This window comes from Seriola aureovittata, chromosome 18 (genome assembly GCF_021018895.1).
Source record: "Seriola aureovittata isolate HTS-2021-v1 ecotype China chromosome 18, ASM2101889v1, whole genome shotgun sequence".
NCBI lineage: Eukaryota > Metazoa > Chordata > Actinopteri > Carangiformes > Carangidae > Seriola > Seriola aureovittata.
In genome coordinates, this window is record NC_079381.1 from 19,824,824 (window position 1) to 19,844,225 (window position 19,402).

General features: G+C 39.5%; 2 protein-coding genes across 4 annotated transcripts; one reads left to right on the forward strand and one right to left on the reverse strand.

Moving 5' to 3' along the window:
- The first annotated feature begins 934 nt into the window (after positions 1 to 934).
- trappc13 (trafficking protein particle complex subunit 13) lies at positions 935 to 10,529 on the forward strand. Of its 2 annotated transcripts, XM_056404256.1 has the most exons (13): positions 935 to 1,071; positions 2,331 to 2,399; positions 5,019 to 5,118; positions 5,230 to 5,314; positions 5,426 to 5,553; positions 5,906 to 5,978; positions 6,271 to 6,315; positions 6,725 to 6,742; positions 9,177 to 9,310; positions 9,431 to 9,629; positions 9,733 to 9,833; positions 9,988 to 10,135; positions 10,219 to 10,529. In XM_056404256.1, the coding sequence occupies exons 1-13, from the start codon at positions 1,026 to 1,028 to the stop codon at positions 10,324 to 10,326; spliced, it is 1,254 nt and encodes a 417-aa protein (XP_056260231.1). In that variant the 5' UTR covers positions 935 to 1,025; the 3' UTR covers positions 10,327 to 10,529. The 2 variants fall into 2 exon arrangements, with proteins under 2 accessions (XP_056260231.1, XP_056260232.1); XM_056404257.1 differs by lacking the exon at positions 6,725 to 6,742.
- A 1,152-nt stretch (positions 10,530 to 11,681) lies between these two features.
- Positions 11,682 to 19,370, reverse strand: sgtb (small glutamine rich tetratricopeptide repeat co-chaperone beta). 2 transcript variants are annotated; one of them, XM_056404074.1, is made up of 12 exons: positions 19,289 to 19,370; positions 17,117 to 17,229; positions 16,610 to 16,713; positions 16,019 to 16,094; positions 15,237 to 15,336; positions 14,915 to 15,019; positions 14,688 to 14,826; positions 14,502 to 14,564; positions 13,987 to 14,024; positions 13,798 to 13,881; positions 12,717 to 12,838; positions 11,682 to 12,591 (listed from the first exon to the last, which is right to left on the reverse strand). In XM_056404074.1, exons 2-11 carry the CDS (start codon positions 17,214 to 17,216, stop codon positions 12,727 to 12,729), a joined length of 921 nt encoding a protein of 306 aa, XP_056260049.1. In that variant the 5' UTR covers positions 17,217 to 17,229; positions 19,289 to 19,370; the 3' UTR covers positions 11,682 to 12,591; positions 12,717 to 12,726. The 2 variants fall into 2 exon arrangements, with proteins under 2 accessions (XP_056260049.1, XP_056260050.1); XM_056404075.1 differs by having other exon boundaries at positions 11,682 to 12,622.
- Positions 19,371 to 19,402: the final 32 nt, after the last annotated feature.

Sequence of the window (19,402 nt, forward strand, 5' to 3'; positions counted from 1 at the left end):
TTTATAAAGAATGTATATGTGTTTGGAAGTCTCAGCAGTCACTCTCTTCTGTTGTTACACCGATGAACTAAGGTGCTGTGAGGTTTTACCACAATGTAATACAGACCCACACCACTAGATGCCAGTGAAGTGAAACATCTAGATTCAGGGGGGTGTGAGAAGCAAATAAACATGCAGTGACAAATTAAATTCCAACAATAATAATGGTAAATAACTCATATGCAGAGAAATTTGCAACATTTCGACCTACTACGAGACAGTCAAGGTCATCTTTAAACTACCTGTTTGATGGGTTGAAATAATTTCATCAGCTTTTAAAGACCCATTAGCTCTTTTAAATGCTAGGGGTATATAAATTCAGGTACTCATAGAGAGAGACAGCAGTTCAGACTGGACAGTTCAACAATAAATGGTAAGTTTGATTAACCTTAAAATAAAAGTCTTAACATGGTAAGGGGAAATTATTGGCTCTGTTGTACAAAACCTTATGCAATTTATACTGCCAAAAACAGAAGCACAGACACTTTCAAAATAATAGTCTATATGGGGATATAGTGGTACAGCTTTATTGCAGATCAATTTCTTTTAGGGCCTGTACATGTGTGTATACATGTCTTGCTGTGGTTGTGGGGACACATTTGTGTTCCGAAACCATCAGTGTGAGGTTATTTTGGCCAGTCGTGACAGCTTCAAAAGGCTTTTTGAGGGACACCTGCAGTGACTGAGGTCAGTGTCCGGATGAGTCTCTACGACATGAATTAAACTGAAAGTAACGTCCTTTAAGTACACGCACCAAGCAGCAGGCACATTCAAAAATTCTCTAGTTATTATTATTATTATTATTATTATAAAAGATAAATGTGGAGGAAGATTTATTTGTAACACACATCACGGGCTGTGGGAGGCAGTATTGCATCTCGGGGGCGTCTCTAATTAAAAAACGAAGAAGAAATCCTCAAGGGTTAAAGTGCACCAGCTAGCACGGTAGCTAACATCTCCCCGATAAGACAGTTGTCTCTGTCAAAATGGATGTAACTCAGGCCAAACAGGAACACCTACTCGCATTAAAAGGTATCTTAAAGTCATTGCAGCTGCATATAAATTGTGACTCCAGACGTTGTTTTTAGGGGTAAAACAGACGCGTTAATGTTTCACCGTAGCAGGTTGTTGTCATTTGTTGTTGCTGTTAGCTGCTAATAGCGCTAATGCTGCTAATAGCATCAAACGTCTGCATTTGATAATGTGCAATTAAGTTTGTGACACTTGTAACTTTAAAGAGTGCGTTTCTTGTCGTTATTGACCCTCAAAGCTGAAAGTGGAAGCAGAATACTTGAACAAGAATTACACTATAATGTCAGGAACGATGACAGCCAGATTATGTGTCAGGCAGCCACTTGGCAAAAATGTTTATTCAGTTTCTGCCCATTTAACATTGTTTTTGTTTTTGTTTACAAGATCCAATTCTACCCCCAAATCTTGCATTGTAAAACATACACAAAGCTCTTATCAGTTGCCGTTAAGTTTACCTTGAGCTGTCATAGTTGACATGAAATGACTAACTAATGTAGAGCTGAAACGATTTGTTCATTAACCGACAAATCGATGAGACAACAGCTATCTTTAGGGTCATTTTTTGAGGCAAAAAAGCAAACTTGAGCTTGAGTGTGATTATTTCCTGCTTGTCTGTTTCATGTCATAGTAAATTGAATATATTCGTATAAAACGAGCAATAAGAAGATACCACGTTGCATTCTGGGAGCTTATGGCAGGCATTTTTTTTTCTGTCTTCTGACATTTCCTTGACTGAACAATTACTTGATTACTCAATAACACAATCGACTGATTAATTGATAATGAAAATAGTCGTCAGTTACAGCCCTAAACCAATTACAAAGACAGCTTGAGAAAATCAGAAGCAATTAGTTTGTCATAGTCTTAGATAATTTATTATTATTTGTTAATTTTTTGTCTAAATGTTATTGTTAACTGAGTATCTTTGGATTTCGGACTACCATATTTTGTTGGTTTTTAGATGAATGGATCAGTCAAACAATATTGAGATAATTGTTATTTGCAGCCCTACCATAGACAATTTTACTGACCGGGACACATTCAGACCCAGTGCAAAAACTAATAATCAAAATGACCTGTTCTCGACTTGTGCTGGAATGAAAATGTGCCCCTGACACATGACAGCGTGGCTGCTGCCTAAGACTGAAGTTACTGAGGCTATGATATGCGTATCTAAACTGTATCACCACAAATGTGTGAAAACATCCCCACGGTAACTAACATACGTGTCACTAACCAATGTCACTTTTTCTTCACAGTGATGCGGTTAACAAAACCAACACTGTTCACAAACTTGCCGGTGACATGTGAGGATCGAGATCTGCCAGGTGAGCCAGTTTAGAGACACCACAGTAACTAACGCAGAGCCTGAAGGGAATTCAATACTGTTTCACAGGCCAGTACAAGAAGAGAATTTTCTGAAAAGTGTATTGTGTGTTAGCTAATGGCCTATGTTGCGTCTCCCTTATCTATCTGCTCCATGTCACACAGAACATCTTGACATTGTCAGGTAATCAGATTTGGTCAATTATTCTCCTGTTGGCTCATCAAATGTAGCAGCAGCAGCAGCAAGCACCAGCAAGGTGGGACTGTGTGAGGATGCAACCTGTTCACAGAAAGTCCCAGTGAGCCGGTTCAGGTCCAAACCCTGAGTCTTTGTGCATTGAGGTGCTGACAAATGAGCCACTGTGCTGCCTTTGTTAATAATTTGTTCATCACAGGGATCAAAGTCATGTTAAAAAAGGGCAGGGGAGAAAAGAAAATGCAGATAAAAACAATATCAACTTTTAAAGCTTCCAAACAACCAAGTTTTCTTTTCCTTTTTAATGTCAACAACAAGGTCGTTAAAAGAAAAAACCTCTCTGATTTACTCATGCTGTATTCTTGTGACTTCAGTCCGTCACTGTGATTGAGAAACTGACAGTCAGGCTTTGTTTCCTTCAGACCACAAATGTCAAGTTGTTAACGCTTCAGTTTTCATGTCACCATTTCATAATAATTTACATGATGGGACGCAAAATAAGTAGTGAGACCAGACTGAGGTGGGCGTCTTACTTCCAGTTTTGATGGGATTACTTCTGCTTTTCTATAGCTGATGTTCTCTGTGGTCAGGACTTATCTAACACCCCCCTGAAGACAGCAGACGAGCTCAAGCAAGACATTTTAATTTGAAGGAACAAAAGCAAATATAAAAAATTTCTAAAACCTCATTGCTCAACAGTGACGTTAAGGGGATGCAGGAAATAAAAAAACTGCCTTCATGCTTTTAGCCTGTGCCTGCATTACTGAGCTATAATAATAACCATGGCAGAGTACTGATGGTGTAATAAAAATTAAATGTAATAAATCAAAGCTGAAGCCTTTAGAGTGCAGTTGGCTGTAATGCAGACTGTAGCATTTTGGGAATTTTCCAAACTGTTTGATTTATTTATTCTGCATAACTCTAGGTAAAATATTATATTGAAACACAGTGTATTATATAGAAGCTGAAAGCTAAATGCAGATAAAATGCATTGAAATCCGCCTCTTTCATATAAATTTTGAACTCAGCTGCATTTGGCATTTGCCTTAGACCCAGTATACATCTGCATTATAGATTTACCGTCTCAGGTCCTGCTCCCAAATTTAGATGGGAAAGCCTGCTGAGTTTCTACTGTTTGTTTTTTTCCATCTGGTGGAGTACAGCACAGAGCGATGTGTAACTGAACTCCACATAAAGCATAAATCATGTTGGCACTTCTAGGTAGGTTTGCTATTTATATAAGAGTGGGCATACAGTATCCCAAAGAGCACTAATATGAATTACTTGAATTGGACATTAGAATCATAAAACCACTCTGCACCTTTAACTCCTGCACTGATTACATTCAATCTCCCATGTTCATCATTGTTTTTATTAATATTCGTGGGACATGTAGATGAATCACTATGAGTCATAGCAGTACCCTTTGTAGTATGAGTAGTATTACTGATATTAGTCAGTGAATTGATCACAGCATAAGATACATGTGGACAGAAGGACAGAAATATGAACCCAAAAAAACTGGTTCAGTCTGCTTTGAAACCTGATCTTCAAAGGTATTTCCCCTCTCTCTTTGATCTGTCTTTCACTACAGAGAATCCTCTAACTTTAATTAAATCTTACCATGTCAAAAAGAAAGTATGTACATCTTGTATATCTATACAGTCCTCAGGCTGGGGGTAAAATCTACTGTCATGCTGCTGCTGACTGTGACTTTTGTTTTTTTCTCAATGGATGGAAACAAATTCAGTTTTCATTTTACTTACACACAGCTCAGCTAGCACATAATGCACAGTGATATTTTTGATGTAGTAGTTAAATTGAAATAAACGTGCCTGCAAGGGACTCTCAAAGGAGTCTTATGTTTGTGTGGTTGTGTAGGTGCTACATTTACAGTAAGCAGAATGGACTCCAAATCCCCTGCGGTGTTATTAGTAAGGATATACTGATCCAAATTTTTGTCTTATTGATAACAAATCTGTATATCTGCCTAAACACAGAACTAATTCAGTGCTCTCTTTATTTCAAATTTAAAATCTGTGAAGCTCACTGAGTGAAACTCATTGGGATTATTCCAATGTAAGGTAACATGAGGCGTGGAATAGCTGTGGCATTAAAAGTTATGCCTGGCCTGTGGATCAGTGCATCGCTATTTGTCAGGTATTTCTTGTCCCGTTGAGTTTTGCAAAGTCGTCTTGGTGTATAGAATTGTAATTACAGTAATAACACATGTGTGCACACTGTTTGTTGGTGAAATTGCTCCTACCTGTGATGCAGGTGTTTCTTCCTGGCCCAGACATAATTAGCTGTGCACTGCAAACACTCTGTCAAGTGTTTTTTTGACAGCTCTCGGTGGAAAGTGAGCCAAATTCATTAACACGTTATATATGCACGACACATAACTCAAGCGTTTCTGCCTCCACAGGAGATTTGTTTGGTCAGCTTATGAGGGAGGACCCTTCCACCATCAAAGGAGCAGAGACATTAATGCTCGGAGAGATGCTTACATTACCACAGAACTTTGGGTAATAAATGCTAATTTACAGTAGAGAGCTAAAGAATTAAAACATTTTACCGTTTTACAGAGCAAACTGTTGATTTGTGATTTGACTTTTCCGCATCTTTGCATTACACAGAAATATTTTCCTGGGAGAGACCTTCTCCAGTTACATTAGTGTGCACAACGACAGCAACCAAGTAGTAAAGGACATTCTTGTGAAGGTACTGTAAAATAAACAAAAAAACAAACAAATACCTGTCGAACATGTATTACACTCTTTTCACTCCTCTCTTACACATAATTGTCCTGGTATGTGACGTGATCCTTCGCAGGCCGATCTACAGACCAGCTCACAGAGGCTCAACCTCTCTGCATCCAACTCTGCAGTAGCAGAACTCAAACCCGAATGCTGCATTGACGACGTTATCCATCACGAAGTCAAGGAAATCGGAACACACATGTGAGTGTTTTAACTATTTAGACGCCCTTATTTTGTTACAGCGCCCAATTGTGCTTCCAAAACCGAAAAAATGTCCTGCCAGCTGAACCAATCAGGGAGCAGATCTTTCTCCTTAAATAAAAAGGCTGCGTTTTTGAAAAGAATCTCAATTAACAAGCACTTCTGGTGCACTTCTTGCATTTATTGAATAGCTGTAGCCCTTCCTACTTACTCCAAGGTCTCCTACTGCGCTGAAGTGTCAGTGATATCCCTAACTTACAAGTTGCTTTGGATAGAAGCATCTGCCAAATGAGTAAATGTAAATGTGTTTGTTGGTATTCTAAACATCTCTTTCCTCTCTTCCAATTTCCAGCTTAGTCTGTGCAGTCAGTTACACCACACAGTATGGGGAGAAGCTCTATTTTCGGAAATTCTTCAAATTCCAGGTGAGTTATATTTGAGTGTTCTCATTAGATGACAGCGGTAACCTCATGCGTAACGCTTGGAGGAGGCCTGAGAAATGTCACAGGTCTACAACAAAGCGAATGCAATTAACACCCGCGCTGTTGCGTCTGCTCTCAGTCTGTGAACAAACTGTTGCCCCTGTGCGCTTCCTTGTAGCAGAAAGACCTGTGTTATCCGTCAGATTTCCATTTTTTCCATTTCTTAATTCTTCTGCGAATGGAGATACAGTGTGAGAAAACGACAGCTTTCAGTTTGCAATCTATTTTCAATCAGGTTTTGAAGCCGCTGGATGTGAAGACAAAGTTCTACAATGCAGAGGTAAGTCAGACGCCACCAGCAGCTGCAGGATATCAGAAAGTGCAGCTGTCAGCATAAAGAATTTCTGCACGCATGTCTGTCACCACGTCGTTCTGCAAATAGAAGAACTGTACAGTATGACATGCGAGTTCTTATGTAGCATACATAACATGCTTTACATCATATTTCATTTCATGGTCGGAAACATTTCCAGATGCTAATAGAGGGAGTTAGTGTAAGACAGATCTCCTGGAAAACCCTTGCACCAAAGCGAGGGTTTTCCTGGTAGAGACGATAAGCTTTTTTCCCTTTTTCTCATTTTCATACCAGTAGCTTTTTTTTATATTAGACTGCAAATATTCATTGTCATCATCTTTTGGCATGTAACTTCATTTGTTTATTATGTCTTGTATTTTATTTTCTCCATTAGAGTGACCTCAGTTCTGTGGTAATTGTTTCTTCTGTTCTCATCGCTGAAACATTAGTGACTCTTAATCCTTTTTGGTGCAGCAGACTTTGTCTTTCTGGGTCCAACAGAAAGGTGCAAAATAGAAAAATGGAAAGAAAATGTGTTGATATTTAAACATAGACTAGTGTTAAAACAAAGTGCCTAGATTAATTTTTAACATGCGAGTCCTCAGGATGAACTTTCCATTGTTTTTCTTTTGCCCTTTCTTTGGACGCTCATGCTTTCTTGCAAACTCATCCTACACAGGGCTTGGACTTTTTTAATTGAAGTTTGTGGTGTCAGATTGTGGTGGGTGGGGTTTGCATTGATTATACAATTTATCAACATTGGGCAAATTATCAGTTTTCCACTACGATTGTTCACACTTTCTATTCGTCAAGATTTAAACATGTTGCAGACACGAATGATGCTTTTGAATCTCATTTAAACTTTTACATACAGTAGCTGGGTTGAAGTTCACAGTGTGATGGAACAGGCCAATTACGGTTTTGTTGTCAGTGATTTATAAAACAAAAAAATTACTGTTATACTCATTTAATCATTTAGAGTTAACGGAAGAAATATATTTGATCATGTGTAATACAGTGTGAGGTTTCAGGTATTGGTTGGAATGGCTTTGCATGAAGCAGAGATGCTAAGCTCTATGATTTAACATTAACCTCGTTCAGACTGGTTCATGGTCAGTTCTCATGTTATGAAATGCAGGCATGAACTAATCTCTGCTTCTCTCTCGTTGTATCTCTCTGTACAGTAGAAGTTGCACTGAATTATCTGACAGTTGTGGAGACCACTGAGTGCTGTTCTCCTAAAACATCAACTAGCTGCCCACATAAAAACAAGAATGACAATCGTATCTAGGCACCGTGTCGAGGCATGTAAAGGTGCTTTATATGATTTGTCAGATAACCGTCGGAGCCAATTAACTTTCAGCAAAGATTAAATATTGTTTTAGAAGTTAAATAAGTTGCTTTCTGGTAAATAATGAATTATTGTAACATGATTTTAAACACATATAAACACATTCCCCCAATGCAGTGGTGGATGACGTACTGAGTACGAATGTCGCAGAAATACAAGTGCAAGTAAAAGTCTCCAGTCAAAATGTTATTTAGGTAAAACTGGTGTTTGCATCAGAACACACTTGAAGAACCATAGGTTACTCATCCTGCAGTATGACCCATTGTGTATTATATTATAGGATTATAATTATTGATGCATCAATGTCAATCTTATTTTAAGATATGAATACAACGCAATTTATTTGTTGATCTTATTTTGTATTATCAATCTGAATCTGCAGTAACTGAAGTTGTTAAAACTAAGGGAGTAAAAAGTGAAATATTTCTCCTCTGGATATTAGTGGTATAGAAGTATAAAGTAGCAGAACCTGCAAATAATCAAGTAAAATTAAAACTGAACTAAATAAACTTTATTTATACATAAATAACTGCTTAGTTACTTTCACCACTGGGTATTAGTGATTGGTTATGAGTGAATTTGAAATATTTTAGAGTAGAGACAAACCATGTGTCTTTTTTTAAATGATCCGATTGGTTAAAAACACACAGCTAGTTGATGTTTGAGAGGCCACTTTGTCGATTGGTAAAAAATCAGTCACTGTGCAACATCTACTTGTATACTCTGCTGTCCAGCACTTGCACTAACAATGTCCTCAAAGGTTCACTGAGCAAACGTAATAGAATGAAATGTTTTATATGTTTAATGTTGTCTTCACAGCCTGAGTACATAGATGTTATCTCTCACATCACCTAAAGAGTAGCTCACAGGATAAGTTCACATTTATTCAAGTGGATCTCACATTCCTCACGTGGCCATATGATACGCTGAGAGAGTTACTGGTGTTTGTCATGATTCCTCCTGTTCATACTGACTGATGTATCTCCAATAGGGTCAAAAGCTCTGTCCCCTTTTGTGCAAAAACACATTCCTAGTGCAGTTTAAGATTGAATTCCTCCCTTTTCTGATTTGCTTTGGACAAAAAGTAAAACACAGAGTGAATTTCATTAAAAGGCTTTAGAAGATGCCCACTTGTTTAGTCTACGTCATGCTGCAGAAGCTTCATATTCACTTGGGTTAAACTTAAGAAAGTATTATTTCAGCTGTTTGTCATCCCTCTGTTACACTGAGGTCTTGTTAGGAAGGTATCCCCTCACGGTCAGGAGGAAAATTACAGCAACCAATAACTATATATGGCCATGTGAATATTGTTAATATAAGACGGACTTGAAAGAATGTGAACGTATCCTTTAAGACAGTAGGATTTTTGCACAAGCCTCCTCTTCATACCTAATGAGGGAAGTTGAAGTGTTGCTCAGTTCACCTCGGAGATTCTGTGATCTTACTTCATTGTGAGCAGCAAATATTAGTTTGACCCCTCTCCTCTCTGCCCCAGACAGACGAAGTGTTCCTGGAGGCTCAGATCCAGAACATCACCACCTCACCGATGTTCATGGAGAAGGTCTCTCTAGAGCCCTCCATGATGTACAACGTTACAGAGCTCAACATGGTCGCATGTGGAGAAGATGGGTAAAAAAAGAACGAAAAATAAAGCACATGTTCCCTTGTGCTGATGTAATTGGAAAAAAGGTGAATTTATTTATTTGTAAGCTTGTACTGTGGCTCTCGTCTGTAACGTTTCCCTGTCAGGGAGTCCACATTTGGGAAAATGTCCTACCTGCAGCCCATGGACACACGGCAGTACCTGTACTGCTTGAAGCCGAAGCCGGAGTACGCGGAGAAGGCCGGTGTCATCAAGGGCGTGACAGTGATAGGAAAGCTCGACATAGTATGGAAGACCAATCTCGGGGAGAGGGGGAGGTTACAGACCAGCCAGCTACAAAGAATGGTATCAGGAACATTTGTGTCTGCCATGGTCAAAATCAAAGAATCTCATTTTTTTAAATTTCTTATGTTTATTTTTTACTATCCTATCCTGGTGTGCCCTCCAGGCTCCGGGGTATGGAGACATCAGACTGTCTCTGGAGATGATTCCTGACACGGTCAACCTCGAAGAGCCTTTTGACATTATCTGTAAAATCACCAACTGCAGGTAAAAACCTGCAGTCCATTTGCCTCAGTCTTGCCCCTCATACAGGACAACCTTCAGTACTATTTAATCAATACCATATGATTGAATCATTGAATTACAGACATGATCCAATAGCACACTAACAACCAGCCTCTCTGTGACCCTCGTGTTGTAGTGAAAGAACCATGGACCTGGTGCTAGAGATGTGCAACACCAGGTCGATCCACTGGTGCGGCGTATCAGGGAGACAGCTGGGAAAACTCAGTCCTGCTGCCTTCCTCTCTCTGCCCCTCACACTCCTCTCATCTGTCCAGGGTCTGCAGGTACGATCTAAACATAAACTGTTACTAATGTGCTTTAAAGCTAACACTGCTGACGCTCAGTAATGTCACCGTTTTTGTTTTAGAGTATTTCTGGATTGAGACTGACGGATACGTTTCTGAAGAGGACGTACGAATATGACGACATCGCGCAGGTGTGCGTGGTCTGCCCATATACGAGCAACGAGAGCTAGAAGTTTTATTGACCTTTTTTGCATTTTAGATATGAGTGGACCAACTGTGGAATTCTGCACATGACGCTGACATTTCACTCTTTTTGCAACCTAAGAGGATGATGCTGTATTTTAAAATGACTTGTGAATAATATAAATCACTTTCTTTTGAAAATAATAATGTAAATGTGCATAAATGTTAATAAAATCTCTGTAATCTTTGATTCCTATTGCTTTTAAAAACATATTTCTTGGTGTCCATTGTGGTTTTTGAGACATAGAGAAGATTATGTTATGAAAGACTTTATATCAGTCTGTTGAACAGAACTTTTGTAGTCTGCGCTGAGAATCTAAGAATGTTTTTACCTTTATTTTTGACATTTTTAGATCCTCAGGATGCAGATGACCATTTTTAACTCGGGCTGTCACGATGTCAGATTTTCACTACATGATTATCATGACCAAAAGAATTCACAATAACAATATTATTGCTATATCTATAGAAAATTTAAAAAACAAAACAAAAAACTAAATCTATAATAATGCTATCAATCCAATTCAGCTTCAACTTTGTTTATTGTGTGTTTTGTCTCTTTTTGCAAATGAATTAGAATCAAATACGAGTGTCGGGAGGTGGAGAGAGAGTCTGTAACCTAACATCTGCTGTGACCATATTATATGTGTATTTCATTATTTAAATAACAGTTATTGTCAATACCTATATGTCGCAATAACCTTATTTTCAACTATCTCAGTTACATTTTGATGATCCAAGTAATCAGACAAGCTGCTCTGAAAAATGTCTCTTACTACGATCCCTTATTTCTGTCATCAGGTAATAACAGTAATAATAATAAACGCATTTTCAGATGAAAATATTAACATTTCAGATATTTTAATGGCCACTTCTAGTTTGATAAGTGCCACATGTCTTGCCTCCTGAAACCAGTCATAGTCGCAGCTTCTGTTCCAGGTCTCGTGTCCTGGCTCATTGTGGCTGCAGACTTTAAAATTTGAAGTTTAATGTTCAAAATTGAGGATGATTGTATTCATGTGCACTCAACATAGTAAGATAGTGAAAGTAAGATCGTGTGGATTTTGGTAAATGATGGAAATTTAACTTAATGTTGCTGTTAATGGCACAAACAGTAGTTAACCGTCACATACAAGCTGATTCTTTTTTGTTTTCTAAACTTCTGAATTGTTGAATTTTGGGTTCAGATATTGGGATTCTGCTCAGTCTGTGCTGCTAATAAAAGGAACATAAACACTAGTTACAGTGACAAACTGCTAGAATCTCCAGGATGTGGAGTAGAGCAGAGCATCTGCTATTTTACAACATTATTAAATGTGAAATGACGAGTGTGAGCAGTTGATCAACTTCAAGACATTTATTCACATGTTTTAGACAAAACATTGTGCTGCCCTAGCATACCTATTTGTTTCTGTAAAGCATCTGATCTCAAATACCAGATTTAAGAGCATGCAAAATGAACCATCTGAATATGTTGTTACTAGTTCATGAACAATTAAATAGGCTTAAAGGGGAAGGGGGGGGGGCAGTTATTTTTGCTAAAGTGCAATAACAACATTATGCAGGCTGCAAACACTGCTATACAATTACACAGTTGTCTTAATCAAAAGTTAAGTAGTACTCATTGAAAAGCAGTGACGTGAGTCCTACACGATGAAGGACTGAATGGTCTGTATCACCCAATGAACAAGTAAGAGCGTGTTCTGTCTACAAAAATAATATTAAAGAAGATGCGATATAAACAAGGTAAACCTGATGTCCTATGTGTGTGTGTGTATGTGTGTGTCGTATGAGAAAAAGCTGAAATGTTCCCTGCAATGCTGTAAAAGTACATTCCTCCCTCGCCCCTCTATTCATCACGACTAGACAGAAGGATCCTTAACTCATAACATGAAGAGGGCAGTATTTTCAGCACATAGAAAACACGATCTCTAGAAGCTCTGAAGAAAGAATTTACTCATGTTCCGTCTACAGGCTGAACGCGTTCTCGGTTCTGTTTTTTATTCTTTTTTAATTTTTTTTAATTTTTTAATTTTTTTTTTTATGATTGGGTGTTTACAGTATGTTTTGCCCTAAATGTGTGGGATGCTTCATTTCATGGTCCAGTCTCCAGGCCCTCATTTTCTCCACCCCAGAGCCTTTAGTCACAGTAAAGTGCCTTCAACCCCCATCCTTGTCTCTTCATGCCAGCTCCGCCGGGGACTTTAAGAAATGGGTGTAGAGATTGTAATCGCGCCATATGGTTGCCCTTCCTTGGGGGTAAAAAAAAACAAGAACATGAGGCTGTAATACAAAGAAGTCATGTTAACGATTAAAAACTATTCACATTTTACATAATATAGTCAGCTGAGTTTTGTTTTTTATACATATAAAATACCTAAAGTGGATCATGAGTGCTCCTCGGCGCTGCCGCTGAAGGAGCGGCTCCGGATGTGGTTCCTTAACTGCTCGATCAGCTCTGGGTTCTGCTGCTGGATCTGCTGGGCAAACTGTTGTCCCCTGACAGAGAGATAAGACAGCTTTGTTTACCCGCTATATTACTTTCTACCAGAACAATAACTCACACAATGCAAGATGAGAAATCATTCAGTTTCCAACACACAGTAAAATAAAAGGAACCCCCCCCCCCACCACCACCACCACCACCACAACCACCACCACCCCCCACCTATGAGAGACTCTCTGATCTTATCCCATCACATAATCTCCTCACACTGTGGACACTTACAGAACAGATACAAGTGATGCTTCATCAGCAACAACAAAAAGCTGCTCATGCTGAGTTTCCTGCGACAAAATGTTGCCAAATATGTATCAGCCATGAAAATGTCACATCAATTTAAAGGGTAATTACATACACTAGTTCATCCTGTCTCTGCCTACGACATCATTTTTGAAAAAAACTTTTCCCAAACAACATTTTTCTCCATTTGATGTGAGAGTTAAACTGTATTTGTGCCACAGCGTGTATAATTGTGTCATATCCGTAAGTGTTGAAATAATGCCATGGTTAAAGGAATAGATAGACATTTGGTGAAACATTATAGGACTCATGGCAGGAAAGCAAATGACAGGATTGACGTCACTCCCAGGTGACCACACATGAAGCTACAGCTGGTTAGCTCACATGTAGCTCAACACAAAGACTGGAAACAGGTGGAAACAACCAGTGTGGCTCTGATTAGAGGCAACAAAGTCCAGCGACAAGCATCACTAAAGTTCACTAATCTCGTTTGTTGAATGCATGAAAAAGACAAAACGTAACGTAAAACCACAACATGACGTTTTTATATCTTTATATTAACCTGAAAGACATGAGAGTGGCATCAAATTCCCTAAATGTGGAACTATTCCTTTAACTTTTTTCCCTCTAAAAATAAAAGTCTGTAGGTACATGAACATATATAACTCGTGTGAAACTCTCTAAATGCTTTTAATGTGGTGTTGTGTGCACTTACGCTTCAATCAAGCTGGAAATGTCTGACAGTCCGCCCACTCCTGCTGCAGGACCCCCGACTGCATTGGACATCATTCCTGACATACTGACCACACAGCGACACGGTGACAGTGAGTCAGAGCACATTATGTTCAAAGTATGTTTTTAAAACTGTTTACCCTAAATCCCATCAATTCACTCTGACACTTACAGCTGTTGCACTTGTTGGTTCTGCATCACGCTCGCAGCCTGTGAAAAAGAAACGAAGCTGAAATCTCATCGTGTCTTTTCCAAATGCATTAAAAGGAACATTTATTTGTGGCAACACTGGAAATTTAGTGAGAAAAACAATCCTTGATCTGGTGCTCTAGGCCCCGAACCGACCTAAACATCTCTCTGATTTAGATGTCTCTTGTCATTGTTGCAGCAATAAAAACTCTGGCAGAAGCGCTCTCAGCTTGGCAGAAGATCCCGCGTGTCATCATTTAATAAGTCAGGATTCTACATGGTCCTCTCCACTCAGCAATAACTGCGGCTGAGTAACGGGCTAACTGCCACTCGTTGGACTAATTAGGGAAAAGAATCTGGTCTAACCTTGCCAGAGACAAAACAAGCATAAGACACCTGTCTCCGGGACAAATGGTTAAGCCTCCTGAACAGCTGATAACCTCTGCTGTGCTTGTTACACAGCCGGTACAGTGCTCACATTAGGAGCCGTGCTCTTACCATGCTAATGAAGGCAGGGTTGTTGATCAAACTAGCCATGTCGAACCCCAATCCCGCGGCGATCTGCGGCGCACATTCACAGACAGAAAAAGGTCAAACATTCATGCAATACAGTGCATGTGCACTTTAATGGCATACGGATTATGTTACATAAAATAAGAGCTAATACAGCTTGTTTTTACTCACTGGACTGGTTGCTTCTTTCTGCTTCTGCTCTGCAATCTTCAGGTTGGATTTGTAGGTGTCGTTCTCGGGGTCTAATACCAAAGCTTTCTTAAAGTAGGAAATTGCCTCTGGATATTTATTCATAGCTGTCAAAGCCAACCTGGAGCCACAGAGGAGAGGGACAGGTGTTATTTTTGACGGACACAGTAAAACTCAATAAACCTTGTTTTAAATAACATCAAACTCACCCCATCCGTCCATAAGCTTTACTGTAGGTAGGATCAATCCCAATGGCTCTCTCGCAGTCACCAGTTGCCTCTGTGTAATTTCCCAGTTTACTGTGAGCTGCAGCCCTGCCAAGTGTCAAAGTGCTTTCCGTTATCTCTGGCTTCTTTAATTATATTCAGATACGTAGCGCACAAAGGAAAGGATGGAATTCACCAGCACTGTCTAGTCCAGTTCAAACATTACATCACCGTGTGATGTCGTAGAAAGATCTGCGAACCACAGTAGCAGCATGAAGTCAGGCGCAAAACAACGACAGTGTGAAAATCATGTTGTTGTAAATACCTGTTGCAGTAGTACACGGCGTTTCTTAGGTCCAGATCAATGGCCTTTGTGTAGCACTCCACCGCACATCTGTAGTTCTCTTCCTTCATGTGATTGTTCCCTGAGAATAAAACACAGAGTGAACACATGCAGTAAAATGACTGGCCAAAGATATAGAAAAAAATGGCCAGCATAAGGCTCAGATGCTGTAACAACTTTGCAGAAAACTCTTACAAATAACAATTATGTTCATTATTAATTATTTTCTCAATGAACTGATTTGCTGTTTGGCCAATAAAACACCAGAAAATGGTGAAAATGAACATCATTAGTCCAAGATAATATCTTCAACCAACAGCTGAAAACAAAAGGATATTTACTATAATATAAGACAGACAAAATCAGCACATTGGAGAAGTTTCAACCACCAAATGTTTTGGCATTTTTCTTGAAAAATGTCTTAAACAAATAATTGATTATCAAAATAGTTGCCTGTAATTTCCTGTCAATCGACCAGTTGATTAATGGGCTATTGGCTCCAGCTCAGACATGTTCAGGACTATGATAAAACACATGGGAAACATCACAATACCTGAATAATAACAGAAGGAGCTGCTGGGCTCCAAAATACCGTTCTGATCTTTCTGAACAAAGCATCTACCAGTAAGTGTGAAAGTGTAGTTTAACGTGTGGGTTAATTATGGTGAAATGTAGTTAACTAAAAACACTTCTGAAGCACATTTAGTGCTGCGTGGATCAACTCTGTCCCTTCTCTGTTCCCGAATGAAGAGTTTTAACTTTACCTTCATTCTTGAGCTGCTCTGCTCGCTCGATGTCTTCTGGAGATGGGGAGGTCTCTGGTATGGTTATGTTGTCATTCTGAGCAAATGCAAAACAAGGGAATCACTGATGTTGTTTAAACCAAAGTGAAATTAACTGTAGATAAACAGTGACTATGAAGTATTCAGTAGACCTTTCTCACGGCAGACAGTGTGACGTGTTAGCAGGAAAAGTCTAAATGTCTACCGTGAATAGCTTTGACTGTAGAAGATTGAACATACATTTATTTTGTTTTAGCCATGACGCACATCTTGGTGATGTAAAAGCTGAGTTAAGGTTATGTGCACCATATATAATAATAATCCAAAGTTACTTATCCAAAGTTTGGTAAGGTGCCATTTCATAAATCCTCATTTCCCTCACAAAGACGTCTAACGGATCATGACTGGGATCATTTAGACTCAGACTGACACATGGATCAGTCGTGTGGTCATGGGTCGGGCATCGCTAACTAGCTTAGGCTACCAAATGCTGTGGTATGTGGCATTGGTTCATGCTATAAACCTGTCCTGATACAAACAGAGCCCAGGTCCCGTGTGCTGTGCAGCGCCCACCTTGAGCAGGGAATTGAGGAATATCTCTGTGAGAGGCTGAGGCACAGCAAGATGGCAGTCGCTGGAGCTGATCTTGAAGGTGGTCTCCAAACACTGTATCGCAACTGTAGTGGAGCATCAGTAAGATATGACAGGATCATTTTGATGAGATCAATGACAGTACATTAATGACTCCTTTTCAAGATAACAGCGAAACAAATGGTCTTAGACTTAACGGTATTATGATGGTGAGTCAGAATTTTGGCTGCACATTCAGAGCGAGGAATTAAAAACTGTCCTGTCCATCTTTCATATTGGATGAAAGACACCACCACACACACACTTGCACATCAGTCAGTTGTGATTCTTTTTGATGATAAAACCCACTCCTGTTCATCCTCTCTACCCCGGGACAGCGAAGTAAGATCATGTATTGAGTTCGCTCTGAAACGGACAGGACAGGAGCGCTGTCCTACATTTTGAAAAGGTGCTTTCTAAAAAAAATAAGTTCACAATGAGTCGACCTACCTTCGAGACTCTCCTGCTCATCGGAATTCAAAGCGCCGCAATGTGTTTGATCACGTAGGAACTGCACAATAGAAAATGCCAAGCGTTTCTCCACCGCCATTTTTACCTAGAAACTGTCGGGCACAGGAAGTAGTTTGGTGTGAAACAGAGACGCACCCACACATCGATGACTATGTTATTAACTCATTGGGTGACACTTTATAATAAGGATACAAAACTCATGCTTAAGCAATGAATAACTAATCCATGTCTCATGGTGATTAATTCCATGAATGCAGGGTTTTAAATGAATTGTTTTATGAGTTGCTCAACATCTACATGTTCTGCCCGACAGAAATAATCTGTAGTTCTGTTGACAAGTCACAATCAGAGTCCTGACATATAATAATATTAACACCCAGTTTTCCTGTGCTCCTTCACTACAATGTGAACGACTGACCGATGATTAAAAACCTGTGAAACAGAATGTGTAGGGAGTGATCTTTTCTCTATAACAAAATCATTGATTTGTGAAAATAAAATCAGGCCCTTTATGGTGTTACATAGTTAATCCCAGTTTTTCCCAGTATGCTATATAATTGTATAATTGTTCTCTACCCCTTAACTTATAGATGTGACATAAAAAAACAGTGTTGGGCCATGCAGTAACAGGTAGATGTTTTGATAAAAAATATGTTCCATATTTATATCAGAACAGATACTGTTCTACTTTCAGAAAGATTGATCAATGCCCGCTTTTTTGTGTCCGGTCTCCAGCTAATTTAGTGGCATTAGCTGTAAATTAACATAGGAAGTAGTTAAGTTGTAGTATTTAGTTATTATTTATCAAGAGTGGCACAAAACACTGTATTCATGTTGGACTCATTGCAAGAAGCTGATTGAGAAATTATGTTTTTGGGGCCTTTAATTTATGCAGCAAGTCATCATGAATCATGTATTAGTTATGCATTAGTTAAGCATGTGTCCTGTATCCTCATTTCAACCATCCATGGACAGAATAACTAATTTACAGTGAGATTCTAATGGTTTGTTAAATTTTTCTTTCTTTCTCATTCATCCATGTGAACTGTAGACCTGTAACATGCTCTTGGGTTTTTATGGAGTTATTTTCCAGGGCTGGATTATCACATGGGAAGAGCGGGCTACTGCCCACAGGCCCCAAAAAGTCCCAGATTCCCTGCATGTCAGTTGATTGCTGATGATTTAATTAATTAAGGACCTTGAAATACTCATGTCTGATATCAGTTAAAGCGAATCCTGCAGTTTTGTGTTATTTTCTGGTCCCTACCTGCAGAGAGAGGCCCTCTGCTCGCGTGGTACACAAATAAAGAAGTGTTAATCACATTTACAGCAAATTCTTGTCCTAGGGGCCCACTAACTGCTTCATCCAGCCATGTCATTATCTATAACAATAACGACTACTAGTAATGATGCTGCCGGTGCATTTGCCTCTTGTTTCCAGGTTAACTCATAGGAGGATGGAAGCAAAAATGATTCTTGCTCATAACAACAAAAAAAGAGCCACTGATCCACTGGAAGATGAAGACAGGCTACAGTTGCAATTTGTTTTCCTCTTTTCTGACGTCTGACCAAAACAGACCCCCCCCCCCCACCCCCAGTACAGGGGTTTTAAAAAAAAAAACCTGCATATTTACAGTAATTGAACTCTATGATTTGCTGGCACAAACATTGCCTCATATTTCCATCACGTGCTGTAACCATGCGTTGTTATGTTCGTGTAGGTCTGGGCTCGCACGGATACCCCCCCCCCCCCCCCCCCCCCGGTGTGTTGACACACGTACATGCAGTGATGCAGAAGCTGTGATGTAATACCATAATGGGAGTCGAGGGGTGTTTTCAATCATTATATAGGGTTTATATTGTCTTAAACACAATGCACTGAAGCTAATCCAGCCGATGCCACTGGTTGAATTAGCTTGGTGTATTTTCTGATAGCCTGTCCCTACCAACCGTGCGCACAACAAGGCTCGCCTGTGCAGCCTGTGTGATGCTGGCTGCAACAATCACAACCTCCCGGCAGCAAAACAACGACACAAAGGTGAGACTAAGAACCTTACAAACCCTATTATAACCAATTTATAAATAACATAGTGTCTAAAGGATGCTATTCAGTGTCCCCCCCCATCACCTCCCCAACCCCCGCCCACCTACCTGAGCTCTTATCCAGCTGTCTGCTGCTACCGCGTCATGAGGACTTGTGTCGGATTGATCGCATCCTCCTCCTCCTCTTGCTCTGCGCATGCGCGTTGACAGCGGAAATAAGAA

Coding starts and splice junctions, on each gene's coding strand:
- trappc13 (XM_056404256.1), top strand. CDS start 1,026: ATGGATGTAACTCAGGCCAAACAGGAACACCTACTCGCATTAAAAG. Junction 5,554..5,905: donor AAGGAAATCGGAACACACAT/GTGAGTGTTTTA, acceptor TCCAATTTCCAG/CTTAGTCTGTGCAGTCAGTT. Junction 5,979..6,270: donor GGAAATTCTTCAAATTCCAG/GTGAGTTATATT, acceptor ATTTTCAATCAG/GTTTTGAAGCCGCTGGATGT.
- sgtb (XM_056404074.1), bottom strand. CDS start 17,216: ATGGCGGTGGAGAAACGCTTGGCATTTTCTATTGTGCAGTTCCTACGT. Junction 15,020..15,236: donor GCCGTGTACTACTGCAACAG/GTATTTACAACA, acceptor GACACTTGGCAG/GGCTGCAGCTCACAGTAAAC. Junction 14,565..14,687: donor AGAAAGAAGCAACCAGTCCA/GTGAGTAAAAAC, acceptor TGTGCGCCGCAG/ATCGCCGCGGGATTGGGGTT.